The following is a 15220-nucleotide window of genomic DNA, read 5'->3' on the forward strand; positions in this document are numbered from 1 at the left end:
ATAATAGTTATAATTATCATTATTTTTTAAAATCTATTGGTTTAACAAACCAAAAGACTTTTGTTGAATATACAGCAACAAAACGATTCTTTAATATTTTATATTTTTGTTAATATTGTAATTATTGCTTAAATTTGTCGATAATTGTTTAAAAATCATTGAAAACAAAATTAAATAAAATTTTATAATAATAATAAAATAAAATTATTCTCTAAATGACATAATATTTACGTTTGAATGAAAAAGTTATTTTTCTATTGTTTTCATGCATTTTTTATTTGTATTGATAGTTAAGTCAATTGCATTTACAGTACAATAAAATGCATATTTCAATTGCAATATTATACTGTATTTTATATTCAAATATAATATACACACCTTTATAATTGATGTTTATATAAACCTTAATATAGCGCACAATCCGATGTACTCAACGCAATACACCATTGATTTCAATTGATAGAAACATTTAAGACTATTATTTCATTTCATTTCAAGATTTATATGACAAAAGTGCCAATAATTATATTTATGCGTTTAAATTAAATTTATCCGATTATATATTAGACGAGAAACTAAATGTAAGTATCAATTAATTTGATTATTATATTAATATGTTTATAAATATTAGAATATTCTACAAATTCTACAGTTTATTAATATATTGTATAAGAATCTGCATATTGTTTGTTATTTGCTATTAGCTTATGACTCAACCGATCGATAAGTGGTCACAAATAAGCATTTGATGACCACATTATTCAAAATTTGATTATAATATGTAATTTGTATGAATGTCGTGACAATAGTTATTTTGGAAAATTTCTTTAATTATATAATATTTATTATATAGAAAAGTTTAATAATATTTTATTATAAATAACAAACATTTACTGTTTTACTTAATTTATTAAATACAATGAAACAAACGAAAGGAAATATATTTGATTGTAATGAATGAACATTTTGAAAATAATTAGATTCAAAATTAAATTATCTGTAAATATATTATAGCTATTAATATATTTACATTTATTATTTGAATTTTTATAATTTAAATTAATATGACTAAAGACATTAATTAATTAATATTTTTGTGGTCTCCATAGTATTTAATATAAAATATATTACTTATACAGTAAATTAATACATGTATATTATTTATTATTTATAAAATAACATTTATCCATCTTTACAATCAATAATAAATATAACAAATGCAAAACAAATGACAAAAATATTTAATAATTTTTAAAAAATAATTAGTTTAACGTATAAGATAGTAATTTATAATATATTGTTATGATATACAATATATACTGTACTAATAAACTGTGTATATTTATGATATAAATATAATCATAAACTATTGTAAATGTTTTGTTATTTTTTACTAAGAATTTATTATTATATAGCTATAAAATGTACTGAATATATGCAATATAACTATACAATTAATTTATTATTATTTCTTAGATAAAATATTCGTTGAATTATATTGATTTAAAAAAAATGTTTTTTAACTTATTAAATTATATAAAATTGTTTATAATTTATTACGGTATATATTAAAATATTATAAATTAGTTATTAACATATCTGTTTTTAGTCACTAGCATCATAAGTTTATAACATTATCCTGGTTAGTTTAAATGTGGACCTGTAGGCAATATAGATTTTATAAACAATATAAAGATATTAATACATTTCAAATAATAACATCTTATATGTTGTAATTTTAATTAAATAATATAAATACTGTAAAAATAAAACAAACAAGAATTAAATAATAACAAAATAATATTTAATTTAGTCTTAATTTGTTTGTTTAAAATGTGTAAACATTTGTTATAATGTTTATACTTATAGAATAACAAAACGACAAATTATCTAAAAATTAGGAAATATATAAAGTTCTAAAAATATGGGATTTTTTTATGGATTCAATCGTCGTTTTTGTTTTGATTTTTAATATACTTAGAGTTAGAAACACAAAATTATAATAAATTTTTATGATATAATAAACAAACCGGATATACTATAGATATACTTAATGAGTATCAAATAAATATGAATACTTTTTTATTTAATATATATTGTACTGTAATTTTTGGAATAAACAAATATCTAAAAAAAATCTAAAAAATTGAAATCAATTACAAATCATTTTGTATTGCTATAAATCATCGATTAGTTGGTTATACTAGAAAGCTATGATACTGTATGTACGGAAGTTATATTTTTGTATAATTTAATAAATATTTTTACAAATTACTATAATAAATAAAATATTAAATAATTTAGATTTATAATTCAATTGTATTATTATTATTATTATTTATTTATATTATTGAAATAATTGATAATAGGATCAGTTTTGATAAAAAAAACAAAATCTGAAATAACTAACGAATTCGAAAAAAGTCATTCAAATGAATTGATTTATTGGTTTAAATGATAAGTTTTAATACGTTATAATAATTTATTTTTATTATGCAATATTTAGAGATTGGCAAATAGAAATTTCTAATAAATTTATCAAGAATAAATTTCAATAGAAATTTTATTTTATTATTTTACTATGATATCTCCATATCTATAGCTATTATAATACAAGGTATACTATACAGTGTACAGTATACACATAGTATATACTGTACGACTAAACAAATTTAATCTCTATATGTATATAATTAATTAATAATTAGTTTTTTTTAATTTTATTCATCATTCAATTATATTTTAAGTTTAATCTATTATATTTAACTATATTTATTAAAATACTAATAATAATATTTAGTTATTCTAATACAAATAGACAGAATTTTTTTAGAAACTTTATAGAAATTTCTCTTTTTTGCCAACTCTAATGATAATAGAAAATCTATTATCTAGTATTTAGTCAATTGATAAAATCATCAAAATTTATGTAACAAAATACATTTTTGCTAAAACTCGAATAATAATGATAATAAAAATACTGAACTTTTGTATATTTTATATTTAACATTTTAATATAAAATTAGTATACTATATATTAACAGATATAAATTTTAATAAATTATAATATATAACTTTATATATCGTATAATTACTAAAGACTTAAATATATGTCATATTTCAAGTATAAAAATATAATATAGAATTTAAAACAAACATTTTATACGACAGATAATTAATGTCCGAAACAATATTGCAATAGTTTGTCGTAACAAAAATCGGCTAAACATATGTCATAAATTGTGTGAATTATACAAGTTTTTATTTTAAACATTTTTAATTTTCAATAATATAACTATTAGTCGGATCTGTTGACTATTGTCTAAATGTTTGCGGTTTGGGACTCAATGAGAGACAATAGAAATATAATTTAAGTACAAATAACCAAAACTTAGTAACTTTTTTACTGATACTATTGTTTCTGATATCAAATATAATTATATTATTTTTATATTATTTTATTATTATTTTTAAATATATAATTGAAAATTGCTATAAATTTATATTATAGCTACTATTTAATATTAGATATTCAATTAGCTATTATTAAGTATTTGAAATATATTTTTAATTTTATATTTATTAAAATATTAACTATTTTCTATAAATTATTTATACATTTTACTAATTATATTTCCAATAGTTTTAAATTTTAATATGTGAAACAAAAGTGAAAAAAATATTTCTTACGTGTTTGTGAGTGAGTGAGTGAGTGAGTGAGTGAGTGAGTATGAGTGAGTGAGTTAGTGAGTGAGTGAGTGAGTGAGTGAGTGAGTGAGTGAGTATGAGTGAGTGAGTTAGTGAGTGAGTGAGTGAGTGAGTGTGAGTGAGAAAGATCATCCATGAAATTATATGTACATTGATATAATGTGTTTTAAATTTCAATTTATTTGTCGGTCATATATGGCATTCATAACAATAGAAAATAAAGAGTATAATCCATAAATGTTTTATTTAAAATATATTAAATAAATGAAAATACATTATATTTGTAATAGTGTTTGTAATCACAAAACACCTGCATTTTTCTATATTTACTAAACGATTGTAAACTTAAATGAAAGCATTGAAAGTTGTAAACGCCATACAAATTGTCGTGATTTGGACTTAGCTTTTAATAAAGTTTTTATAAAGTTTGTGAAACAGTTAGGTTTGACTCTTTGTGAAACAAACATAAAGTAATGTTTAAATGTATTAATAGAGTTGAATATACAGTGCGACGGAAGGCTAATATCAAAATGTTTTTTATAACTTCTTCATATCAGATGGAATCCATAGAAAAGACTAACGGATCAACAACTGTAGTCCGGACACAATCAGCACCAGTGAAGGAGTCACCGCCATCACCAATACCCACACCCACACCCACACCCACACCCATACCCACCACTCCACCGGCTAATGCTAACCAATCGGCAAATTTTGAAGAATTATTTCGTGTGTTCGCAAAATTTGGTGATCCGAAAGGTGTTGGCGATGCTATCACTCTATCAAATAGTGATAAATGGTTCAAACAATCAAAAGTCATCGACGGCAAGAAATTAACAACAGTTGATACCGGGATTTACTTCAAACAAATTGCTAAGTATTATATCAAATATTATTATTCTTCAATCTCTATATTCATTATTTTTATATCAAATTTATTTATTTTGTAAAAATTTAAGGACAAAGAGATCATTGAATTTATCAGAATATTGTCAATTCTTGGAAACGATTGCTAAAAATAAAAAATTAGATTTGAATGAAATTAAACATAAAGTAAGTAATAAAAATTTTGGTATTTTTTTGTATATATTTATTTTTTAAAATTATATTTTAAATTGTAAAACCTGTATATTAAATACAGTATACTTATACAGTATACGTATATAGACATCAAATATAAATAAAATATATTACATACTCTATATCTTTTAATTTTATTGTAAACAGTTGGCTACAAGTGGTACGCCATCAACCACTAAGACAACAGTAAGTTATTGTTGTATACGTATGTTATTATTAAACTGTAATAAAATTATATATATTTCAAAACTTAAGACTGCAGTGACTACAGGTGCTGTCGGCAGACTTACAGATCATACAAAATATACCGGTTCTCACAAACAGAGATTTGATAACTCCGGCAAAGGAAAGGGTAGAGAGGGTCGAGAGGATGTGTCCAACAAATCTGGATATGTGTCCGGATTTAAAGCCGAAGAACATCATTGAAATCATTTTTCTTATTTCATTCATAACTTATTAATATAAGTTAAATGACTGTTAAATAATAGAAAAAGTAATTTTATGTTACTATTCACAAAATTCAAGTATTATAATTAGTATTATAGTATTAAATATTATAATTTGTATAATTTTATACATTCAATCATTGCAGTAATCGTAACAATTTTGGGCAAAATATAATATAATTGTTGGGCTTTAAAAAATTTATTGTAATATTATACTAGAATTTATATTATAACTTAATGTTTTGCTGCAATAGTCTTGAGAAATGATTAGAACTTTTTTAATTTCATTTTATTAAATAGTTATTAAGATTTTTAAAAAAGTTAATATCTTTATATATTCTTGAATATGTCACTAATAAATCACCAAATGTTGAGCTAAATAAATAAAAAGCTTATTTGAGTTTTAGCAAAAAAAAAACTAAATACTCTCCGTTTTATGTGCTCTAGTATTTTAATTTTTACAATAAGTTAATTTTTTATTAAATAAAAAATTATAATATTCTGATTGGGGAATGTTAGTTATATATATAGTGACTATTTAACAATTTTCAAATTTAATTTTTTAAAGTACTTTTTTATGATTATTTAATAGTATCATGATTTATATGTTATTAGCCTATTGTTTAAGAATGAGATTTTATAATATCAAAAGTATTAATTAATATTTAAGTCTAATAATTTAAAAAATATATATATTTAAGTATTAAAAAACAATGTCAACATTTGATGTTTTATGTTGAGCCAAATTTCCATATATTACCCATTCATATAAATTTATAATTAAAAAAATTATAAAAATAGTGCAAGGCCAAATATTATCCATTATCAATCAAATTCCAAATAAAATAATTAATTTTAAATTTATTTTTTTACTAATTTAAGTTTAATAATTTTATAGTTTAATATTAATAATTTATTAAATATATAAATTAAGACACAATTTTTAAATTATTTGATAATAAATTTTATGAATATAATCTTATGTAATACTATTATCAATTAATATAGATATAAAAATAATACATATTAAAAACTGTTAATAGAGTAATTATAATTATCATTGAAATATTTTATTGAGTTTGTTTTAACTAACCATAGGTTAGATTATTTAAATATATTTTAATTTACGTTATATAAAAATATATAATTTATTAATATATGGTATATGGTATATATCCAACACAATATCTAAATACAATAGTTGTCAACTGAATGTACCATGTTGCATTTATCAATTAAATATATAACATAGCTTATATTTATGTTAACAATAAATTATAACTTATTTGTCTGATTTCTATACGGTTTGTTCAATTATCTATATTAACATTTTGCTGATTTAGAAATTATAAAAAAATATTTGTTTGTATAATTTGTGTATAGCTTGTGATAACTTTTTTTTTTGGCAGTTTATAAAAATCTCTACATTATTTTTTATTATTTATAATTATTAAAAAACCGCTTAAAATGTTATAATTATAAATTAGGTTTTTAGATAAGCTAACTATAAATTAGGAGTTAATATAAAAATAAGAACAAACGGTATTAAAATCATTTAGAATAAATAGTTTTTATTATTTAATATTTAATCAAGGTTATAAGATATTGTTGAAAATGTATATAATATCAATATATTATAAACCACTTAATTGTTAATTAGTAATATACGTTAAATTTTTATATTTAATCTACTATTAATAATAATTTTATATTTATTTATTATTATTCAATTAAAAGTACAAAATTTAATTTGAGAGCTTATTTAACATAATACGATCAAAAATATAAATTATTTATTCATTAATTATTAGATTTTTATAAACTATTTGAAATGTTTTAATATAAATATATAAAACTAATATATTAGAATTATTAATATGATGTACTGTACTATTGTATGATTCAATAACTTTAATAAAAATAAATCGCTTATAAATTATAGTATTTAAATATTTATTAAGTAATTATATTAAATTACGGTAACGTATCGTAAAAATATTGTTTGCAAAAAAATAAAACTATCGGTAAGTGATATCTATAATTATCATTATTTTATTATCAATATAAAAAAATATAATTCCTATTATATTACTAACAAAGTTTAATTCAATTTATCGTAAAATAATACTTTGATTTGTGATAAAAATTTTCGGTAATTGTTTTTTAATAGTTTTTATTTATTATTTCTGTTTTTAAATGAATTTTAATTTTATTATATATTATTTCCGGAATTGTTATACAGTACGTATAAATTAGATACCAATCCCAACTTTTTATAAACATTGTATGATTAAAATTATTTTTTTATAAGTTTAGATAATAAATTGATACTAAAATATTGAGAAAATAAAATATACAAAATATAAAACCATAATTAATGTAATTCTTTATTTGAGCCCAAATATTCAATAAATTAGTCAAAATAAAATAAATAAATTTTATAAATAGACAATAATGCTAATAATGTATTGATAATATAAAAATATATTACATTATATTTTCGTTAACATTTATAACATTTATGTATTATTTGCATAAAACTTCAATAGATTTATTTTTTTATTTAAGATTATACTAAAATCTGTAAATTTTTTCCAAAAAAAAAAAATAAATATACAAAAAATAAATATGCATCATTTCTGATAAGTATTGTAAATAATTAATGAGACCTTTAATTAAGTTTAAATTATTTCTGTTAAAATAATCATATATTAAAATAGCATAAATTTTAATATAACAATTTTACTATTTTATGAATTAAATATAAAATTAATTACTTAAAATGTGCAAAATATTCCTTAAAAATTGTTTTAAAAAATATTTGTGATTTTTTTTAAGTTAGAAAAATAATTTGTAAAATAAATTAAAAAATATATAATTAATCGAGAAGTCCATCGGTCTGTACGCTAGTATTGACTATAGTTTGTGTGCCAACAGATAGTGTTTGACAATTGGATTCATATATCAATGAAGTCTGAATATCGTCTTCTGATTCGTATTCGGAATCAGATTTAAAAATGTCATCTTCAGTAGTATTGGTAGAGGCGTCGACTGTGGATCTAATATGAGTGTCATCTGTTTGGTTATAATTATATTGTGAATGTTGAAAATCTTGTGGTAAAAGTATGGCACTGGCAGTAGTGACCGTTTCATCTGAAAAGGCACCCGAAAACTCACAGGTCATCAATCCCTGTATGTGTTCAGTACTGCCGTATTGGAGATCAGGTTCTGATGTGTCAACTAAATGGGTATTCATATCGTCGGCCATGTCTTGTATAACAATAGAAGCTCTTTCCATATCTTCGTCATAAATAGAGGCCATTGAGTCTTCAGTATTCATTTCGCTCATTAGATCATTGCCTTTGGAAAAATTAAATTAAAAAAAAATAAAACAAAAAATAAATAAATAAATAAATAAATAAAACCAAATCTATAGCCAAAATAAGAAAACAAAACTAATAATATCTAATCTAATATCAAATAATATTATTAAGAATTAAGAATATTTTTATTTGTAAAATTTCAAAAATTACAATTACGATAAATACAATTTACTAATCTAATAATTAAAACGAGTAAATATAATTAAAAACATGACAAATATAACATATGTGGTAAATATACCGTTCAAATGGATTAATTTTTAGTCCTTGATTTTTAGCTAAAAAGATATGATTTACTGTATTATTGTGTATTTAAAAGAGTGAGTGAATGAGATATTTGCACAAAAACAATGACATAACGATTGGATATAAATGGCTATAAATTCAGTTATAAAAGAGTTGTACAAATTGTACGTCTGATTCAATTATCTAAACGCATCTTAAGCTACAATACCCTCAGTATCACAATCTGTTGTATCACTTCTTTCACTTTTTCGTCGTTTGTTTTTATTATTAATAACCCTTTTCGTCAATTTCTTCACTGGTTTTAAAGATTTATTATTATTATTAATAATTGACACATATTTTGAGTTTTTGTCACAATTTCCATTTCTTTTAGTTTTTTGAATTTCTTGTTTACTTTTATTAACATTTTGTTTGCCATTTGTTTTGGGTTTAGTATTCTTCGAGTTATCTGTTTTAGAGTTGTTTTTGTTTTTATTTTGTTTATTATTATTATCTCTTTTGAGTTTGGCTGCAATGTCTCGAATCTTCTTTAAGTGTTCTAAAGAACGCGTTAAACGTGTTTTGTTAATACTAGACGAAGACGAGAACGAGTTTGGCAATGATTCTGAAGACGAACTACTCGTTGATGTAGAAGAATGAAGACTTTCATCAGAAGGACATCGACGCAAACGTTTGTGTTTTTTCTCGATTTCAATAATTTGTTTCTTTATTTGCATTTCTCTTTCGAGTTGTTTGTCTTTTATTGGTGAAATTGAACGAAAACTTCTTGTTTGTCGTCGAGTATCTGTTTTAAGACTAGTTTTACTATTTTGGCCACTTTTTACCAAACTTTTCGACAATTTCAGTGCATTTTGTGTGTCTTTTTGATTGTAAGACACGTGTTTTGCATTAAACTTTAGTTTTGTTTTATTTGAATTATTTTTCAGATTATATTTAGAAAGAGTTTTATTTTGAGTACTATTTAATAGTTTACCCTTTCTGTTGCTTTTATTATCTTTCTTATCGGAATCGCTTTCAAATTCACTGTCAAAATAGTAATCAATGAGAGGAACAACAGGTCTGGCTTTTCTTTTCTTAAGATTGATTGCTCTTTGACTAGAATTTAAACATTTCTTTGTTTTAATGTTCTGCTGTTTCCGAATCATTAAATTATTGGACACTTTTGATAACAAACGATTCAATACATGTGGAGAATGTGAGGAATGGTGCGAACGTAAGACACGTCCCGATGAACTAGAGTTCACTTCTTTAAACATGTCTTTCTTGATCACCATTTTTGTGTCCAGTATTTCATCTGATACTTGTTTGCATAAATTGTTTCTCATTTGTCTCGTTTGTATCCTTTCAGTCTCTAATCTATTTTCTTTAATTTTATTGTCTTTAATGTTTTTCACATCACTTTTTACAATAATTGCATTAACAGTTTTGGACGGATTTAATGAATTCTTTTCAATCCTTTGTTGTTTATATTTCTCTTTCAAAGACAAAATAGATTTAGCATTGCTTTTGTTTATCTTATTTGAAATCTTTTTACAATTATTTTGATTTGAATTGTCAATAACAACACATTTATTATTATTCTTATTATTGTTTAGTGTCTGACTTTTATTTGATGTTTTTTGTTCCGACTTTTTAGTATTGAAGACCTGAACACTTGCTTTGCTGCTAAAAGAGTTAGTTTTGCTTACATTACTAGAAGTACTTTCTCTTCTATCAAGACATGGTTTGATACGACAATTGATGTTTTGAACCGATTTATCATTGTCTTCAGTTTCTTCATCAGATGAATGTAAAATAAATTTCTTTTCGTTATTTTCCGTTTGAGAGCCATTGAACCGAAAAAAGTCCAGATTTTCCGGTAGTATTGATGATCGACGAAGACATAAAAATGTTAAAAAGTCTTCAGTGTTTGGCTTCTGGTTTGGTAACAATTCAATCACATTATTATTGGTCACAAATGCCGTTTTGACGGGTGTGACCACAGGACTGGTGGTCGTATAGCCTGAACTTTGTGCGAACTTTCGTTGTGCGGAAACCTTTGCCTTACGATTGACTGCATTGTTGTCATTGTTGTTGTCATTAGACAAAAGACCGCAATTGTTATCCGCAACTATTGATGAGTCGTTATCTTTAGTGCTATTTTGTTGACAATTATTATAAGAACTATTGATAACAGAAGTCTTTTTATTAAAAGATTTCTTTGCATTGGATGTGTTCTTCTTCACGTCTTGAAGTGACGCCAAAAGTGCTTTCTTGAGATCTTTGTCTTCCGAAGACCAGATACTGGCGTTTTCGTAGGCGATGTATGTCTAACAGTATAAGACATTATTGTAAACAACAATTCAATGATAATTAATAAACAAATGGTTTACCCGTTGAGAGGCTCTTCTTTTGGGTCTTTTGTTGATATTGTCATTGATTTCATTGTCAGGCATTTCAATGTTTCAATCAAATTATCAACAATTAAAAGATAAAAACATTACTAAAGAGTGGATCAACTCATGTCATCACATAATGTAAACAATTATAACAATAATTGAGACAAAAATCACGCTTTTGTTGAATACAGACATTCAGTGATAACACTAGACATCTGAAGCCAACAATAGATCATAAAATACATTCAATTATTCAATACTAGAGATCTAAAGCATAGCAATACTCTAAAACCGGATCCTATGTTAACAATGTTTTAACTTTTCTCAATATAATATATATAGGGTTGGGATTGAAATGTTTGGTAGAGTTGGCTAAGTTTGAAGATATGCATTACTCCACTCATATAATATATATACAGTATATATATAAATAAATAAATAAATAAATAAATATATATATATATATATATATATATATATATATATATATATATATATATATATATATATATATATATATATATATATATTAAGTAAATCACTAGAAAATTATAAAAAAAAATAATTATAACAATTATATTATGTATTAATTTTACATTTTAATTAATTTTATTATTGTTTCATTTTTTATCTCAATTTTTAATAATTTAATGAATAAATAAAACTATCAATTTCAAAGACAAATTATAATTTTTATAAAAGTGCTTGATTAATATGAATTTAATTTAATTGAAAATAATACAATTAAAATATAAATATATTGGATAAAATCATAATTAAGAATATTTTTTAGCACTTATGCATTAAAATTAATAAATATAAAGTTTATGAAAATAGTTAATAAACATTGTATTTATTTAATATTTTTATCTAAATCAAAAAATATCTATAATGTCTTTTATAACTCAAGAAAAAACAATACAAAAAACAAAAATGAAAAATAATTTTTAAATGAGAGAACATAGTATATCCCAACCCTAACTATACTATACCTCATATTTGGTTACCTATTGGGTTAATATTAGGTCTCAATTATCAGTTCATTGGATGCATTGATGCGCTCAACAGTTATACATGACTTGAATGCCGCCAATCATTGAATAACTTGAGGCATATCTTAAGGCTTATCCTTTGAATTAAGTGATATTTGCATACATTTCCTCACCATTTTGTAGTTTATATTACTTATATTAAACTATAGTTAATTTAGATATATATATAATATATAGATAATTATGATTGTTTGAATTCATGAACACTATTGTTGTTATTACAGTACAATAAGTGTTATAATTACTATACATATATGTATATAATATCAATACATTATGAATGAATGATTATACATTTCATACAAATTTTGTGATTAAATGATATGACTTTTTTAAAATTTATATAATAATTACTTACAATGTTTTAACTATTATTTATTTTTGTAAAACTGATAAAATATAAGACAAGAATATAGTCTATTGAGTGATACAAATATCATTAATACAATTAATTCATTTTGAATGGTATTATATATGAAAATATGATCCGATATATTATAGACTTCAATAACCCAAAGACTTAAATTAGTGAGAAATAAAATAATAAATATTTGGTTTAAGTGTACAAACTTTCTTCTCTCTAAACGTATTAGAAATGATTGTAAACTTATTTGAATTATAAGTATTAATCCATTGATTATGTCTTCAAATGGTTTTTCTTTTGACACTGAAGTTGTTATTACTTGAGTGATACCATATATGTAAGCGGACAGTAGTGTTGGGTAGACTATGAAATGGTAGTCCAAAAAAGTCATTTTGTATTTATAATTGAGATATTTTTTCTTCTTTCGGATCACAATCAGACCAATAAGTGAAGCAATCGATGAAATACTCTAAATATAATAATTTCAAGCATTAAAATAATTGTTATATTAATTATATAAAAATATAATACTTGTATAAAAATATGTGTCAATTTAATCAAAGATTTATCTTCAAATGAAATGACGACAATTGTCAATATAAGTAACACAAAACCGATTGCCAATCCTTTAAGTGAAGACTTCTTAGCCGACAAAAAGGCTGCACTAATGCTTTCTTCATCAAAAAGTTTAGCTCTAATAAAGTTAATCTTCGACTGATTATTTGTAAACCAAATTGTTATCAAAATAAATATTGTTAATAGTTTGTAGTGATGTATAATTGGTATTATTAAGTAAGATATGTTTGACGGAAGTAATGAATCCGTGGTATTAGTTACTGAAACAAGAAATGTTGAATTTTTCTGATTTCCATTGTTACCAAAATAACACAATTGTAAAGGTTTGGCAACAAAACTGATTAACCATAAAGAGATTTGTGTGGAAAGTAAATGAGAGATAACTATATTTCTGAGACCCAACTGTCTGTCTTGTATTGTCTGAAATAATTTTCAAATCGTTTTAATAAATTATTTTTATCAATATTTAAATTCTAATAAATTTCTGATTATAATACCTGATTTAGAAGATAATGTATTAAGAAAAGTGTAAATACAAAGTTGAGGACAGGCATGAAAACATTAAATTCATTGATACAATAAATGATTTCTAGTGTCAAATATGCCATCTCTACTACACCAACAACTAATGCTCCCATCAGTATTGCTAATTGTTCTGCCAATTAATTTTTTAAATGTAATTAATAGTTATCTTTTTTAAAAATAAATTCAATTCAAACATAAACTTAATAATTACGAAACTCTTATATGACTTACCACTTCTAATCTCTTTGAGTCCAATTTCATCATTATATAAATAATAACATCTTAACAATAGTATTAATATAATGGATAAAAGCAGCAAATAAGCAAAATATATTAATGTCATCGCTTTATTTGAAATAATATCACTAAAACTCATTTCATTATCTGTAATATAATAGTTAAGTCAATGTTAAAAATCATTTACTAATTATATAAAACTAAAATATTATTAACCTTTATATTTCATAAGACATATAGTGATGGATACATGAAATATAAGATAAATTTGCGAAAGAAATATATAGCGAGACTTCCGTGAATTACTAATTAGATCTGATTCACGAAATTTTTCATTTGATTTAAAATCGCTGAACTGTTTGGTAAAAGTATCGTCTCTTTTAGGTTTAAGTCTGTCCTCTATTGATATCGATTGGGTGTCAAATACAGGAGACGACGGCTTTTTAATACATATTATATTTTCATTCATCGACTCGTGTTTTGTCATTTTTGTTGTTATAGTAGATGTTAATGAAATATCTGGAATCAGATCATCAAGAAGTGAATCATCCATAGCTTGTGGTGGACGACACGGAACACATAGTGTCCAATGAGGAGACAATGAGTCGTCTTTGATTTCCAAACTGGTCACTTCTGGCTTAACTTTGGTAACATTGGATTTGTTGCCGGATTGTTGTATCTGAACAACTGTACATCTTCTAACTTTGTCATCACCTAAACTTAAATCAGTTAAACTTAAATCAGCCATTAAAACACTGATTCATATGAAATAAAACAAATTTTGAACAAAATTTTTAAAGCATTCTATTAATGAAATAAATTCATAATATTACACCGTTGTCAAACATTATTCCGACAATAAAGATTAAAAATACACTATATAGCAAATTATTACATAAATAATGTCATAAATATAATATTATAATATAAACCCCCGAATTATAATAACAAATAAATGTCAAAAAAAATTTAAACACTTTTCGTAAATATATGTCTAGTATTTATTTATTTATGTTTAATTAAATTATTAATACAAATGCCATTATTTTTATAACAGACATCAATTCTTCTAATAAAATTATCTATAAGTTTAGGAAATGTTGAATGACGAATATTTTGAAAAGCAATTGTTATCCTATTTTTTAACTCTTCAGTATTATTAGGTAATGTATTATATTGAAAAATATCAGATTTAATTGCACCCCATAGGTAAAAATCACAAGGT

The 15220-nt window shown here is 22.7% G+C and overlaps 2 protein-coding genes across 5 annotated transcripts; one reads left to right on the plus strand and one right to left on the minus strand.

The window, feature by feature from the left end:
- The first annotated feature begins 488 nt into the window (after positions 1–488).
- LOC128962971 (tubulin polymerization-promoting protein homolog) lies at positions 489–5518 on the plus strand. Of its 4 annotated transcripts, none has more exons than XM_054309420.1 (5): positions 489–581; positions 4266–4585; positions 4668–4761; positions 4936–4974; positions 5044–5518. In XM_054309420.1, the coding sequence occupies exons 2-5, from the start codon at positions 4266–4268 to the stop codon at positions 5212–5214; spliced, it is 624 nt and encodes a 207-aa protein (XP_054165395.1). In that variant the 5' UTR covers positions 489–581; the 3' UTR covers positions 5215–5518. The 4 variants fall into 4 exon arrangements, with proteins under 4 accessions (XP_054165395.1, XP_054165397.1, XP_054165396.1 ...); XM_054309422.1 differs by lacking the exon at positions 489–581 and adding an exon at positions 3969–4178 and having other exon boundaries at positions 5044–5515; XM_054309421.1 differs by lacking the exon at positions 489–581 and adding an exon at positions 4134–4191 and having other exon boundaries at positions 5044–5515.
- Positions 5519–8112: 2594 nt separating this feature from the next.
- Positions 8113–11464, minus strand: LOC128962397 (probable cyclin-dependent serine/threonine-protein kinase DDB_G0292550). The gene is made up of 3 exons (XM_054308768.1): positions 11236–11464; positions 9072–11172; positions 8113–8594 (listed from the first exon to the last, which is right to left on the minus strand). The coding sequence occupies exons 1-3, from the start codon at positions 11296–11298 to the stop codon at positions 8113–8115; spliced, it is 2646 nt and encodes an 881-aa protein (XP_054164743.1). The 5' UTR covers positions 11299–11464.
- Positions 11465–15220: the final 3756 nt, after the last annotated feature.

Source organism: Oppia nitens, unplaced genomic scaffold, assembly GCF_028296485.1.
Source record: "Oppia nitens isolate AA-2021 unplaced genomic scaffold, nextdenovo-longstitch-racon4-pilon3 scaffold6_pilon_pilon_pilon, whole genome shotgun sequence".
NCBI classification, from domain to species: Eukaryota; Metazoa; Arthropoda; class Arachnida; order Sarcoptiformes; family Oppiidae; genus Oppia; species Oppia nitens.

Excerpts from the sequence above, each read along its gene's own strand:
- LOC128962971 (XM_054309418.1), top strand. The coding sequence starts at position 4,239 with ATGTTTTTTATAACTTCTTCATATCAGATGGAATCCATAGAAAAGACT. Across the intron at positions 4,586-4,667 it reads TACTTCAAACAAATTGCTAA|GACAAAGAGATCATTGAATT; the intron begins GTATTATATCAA and ends TAAAAATTTAAG. Across the intron at positions 4,975-5,043 it reads CATCAACCACTAAGACAACA|ACTGCAGTGACTACAGGTGC; the intron begins GTAAGTTATTGT and ends TCAAAACTTAAG.
- LOC128962397 (XM_054308768.1), bottom strand. The coding sequence starts at position 11,298 with ATGCCTGACAATGAAATCAATGACAATATCAACAAAAGACCCAAAAGA. Across the intron at positions 11,173-11,235 it reads AAAGAAGAGCCTCTCAACGG|ACATACATCGCCTACGAAAA; the intron begins GTAAACCATTTG and ends TTATACTGTTAG. Across the intron at positions 8,595-9,071 it reads AACAGATTGTGATACTGAGG|GCAATGATCTAATGAGCGAA; the intron begins GTATTGTAGCTT and ends ATTTTTCCAAAG.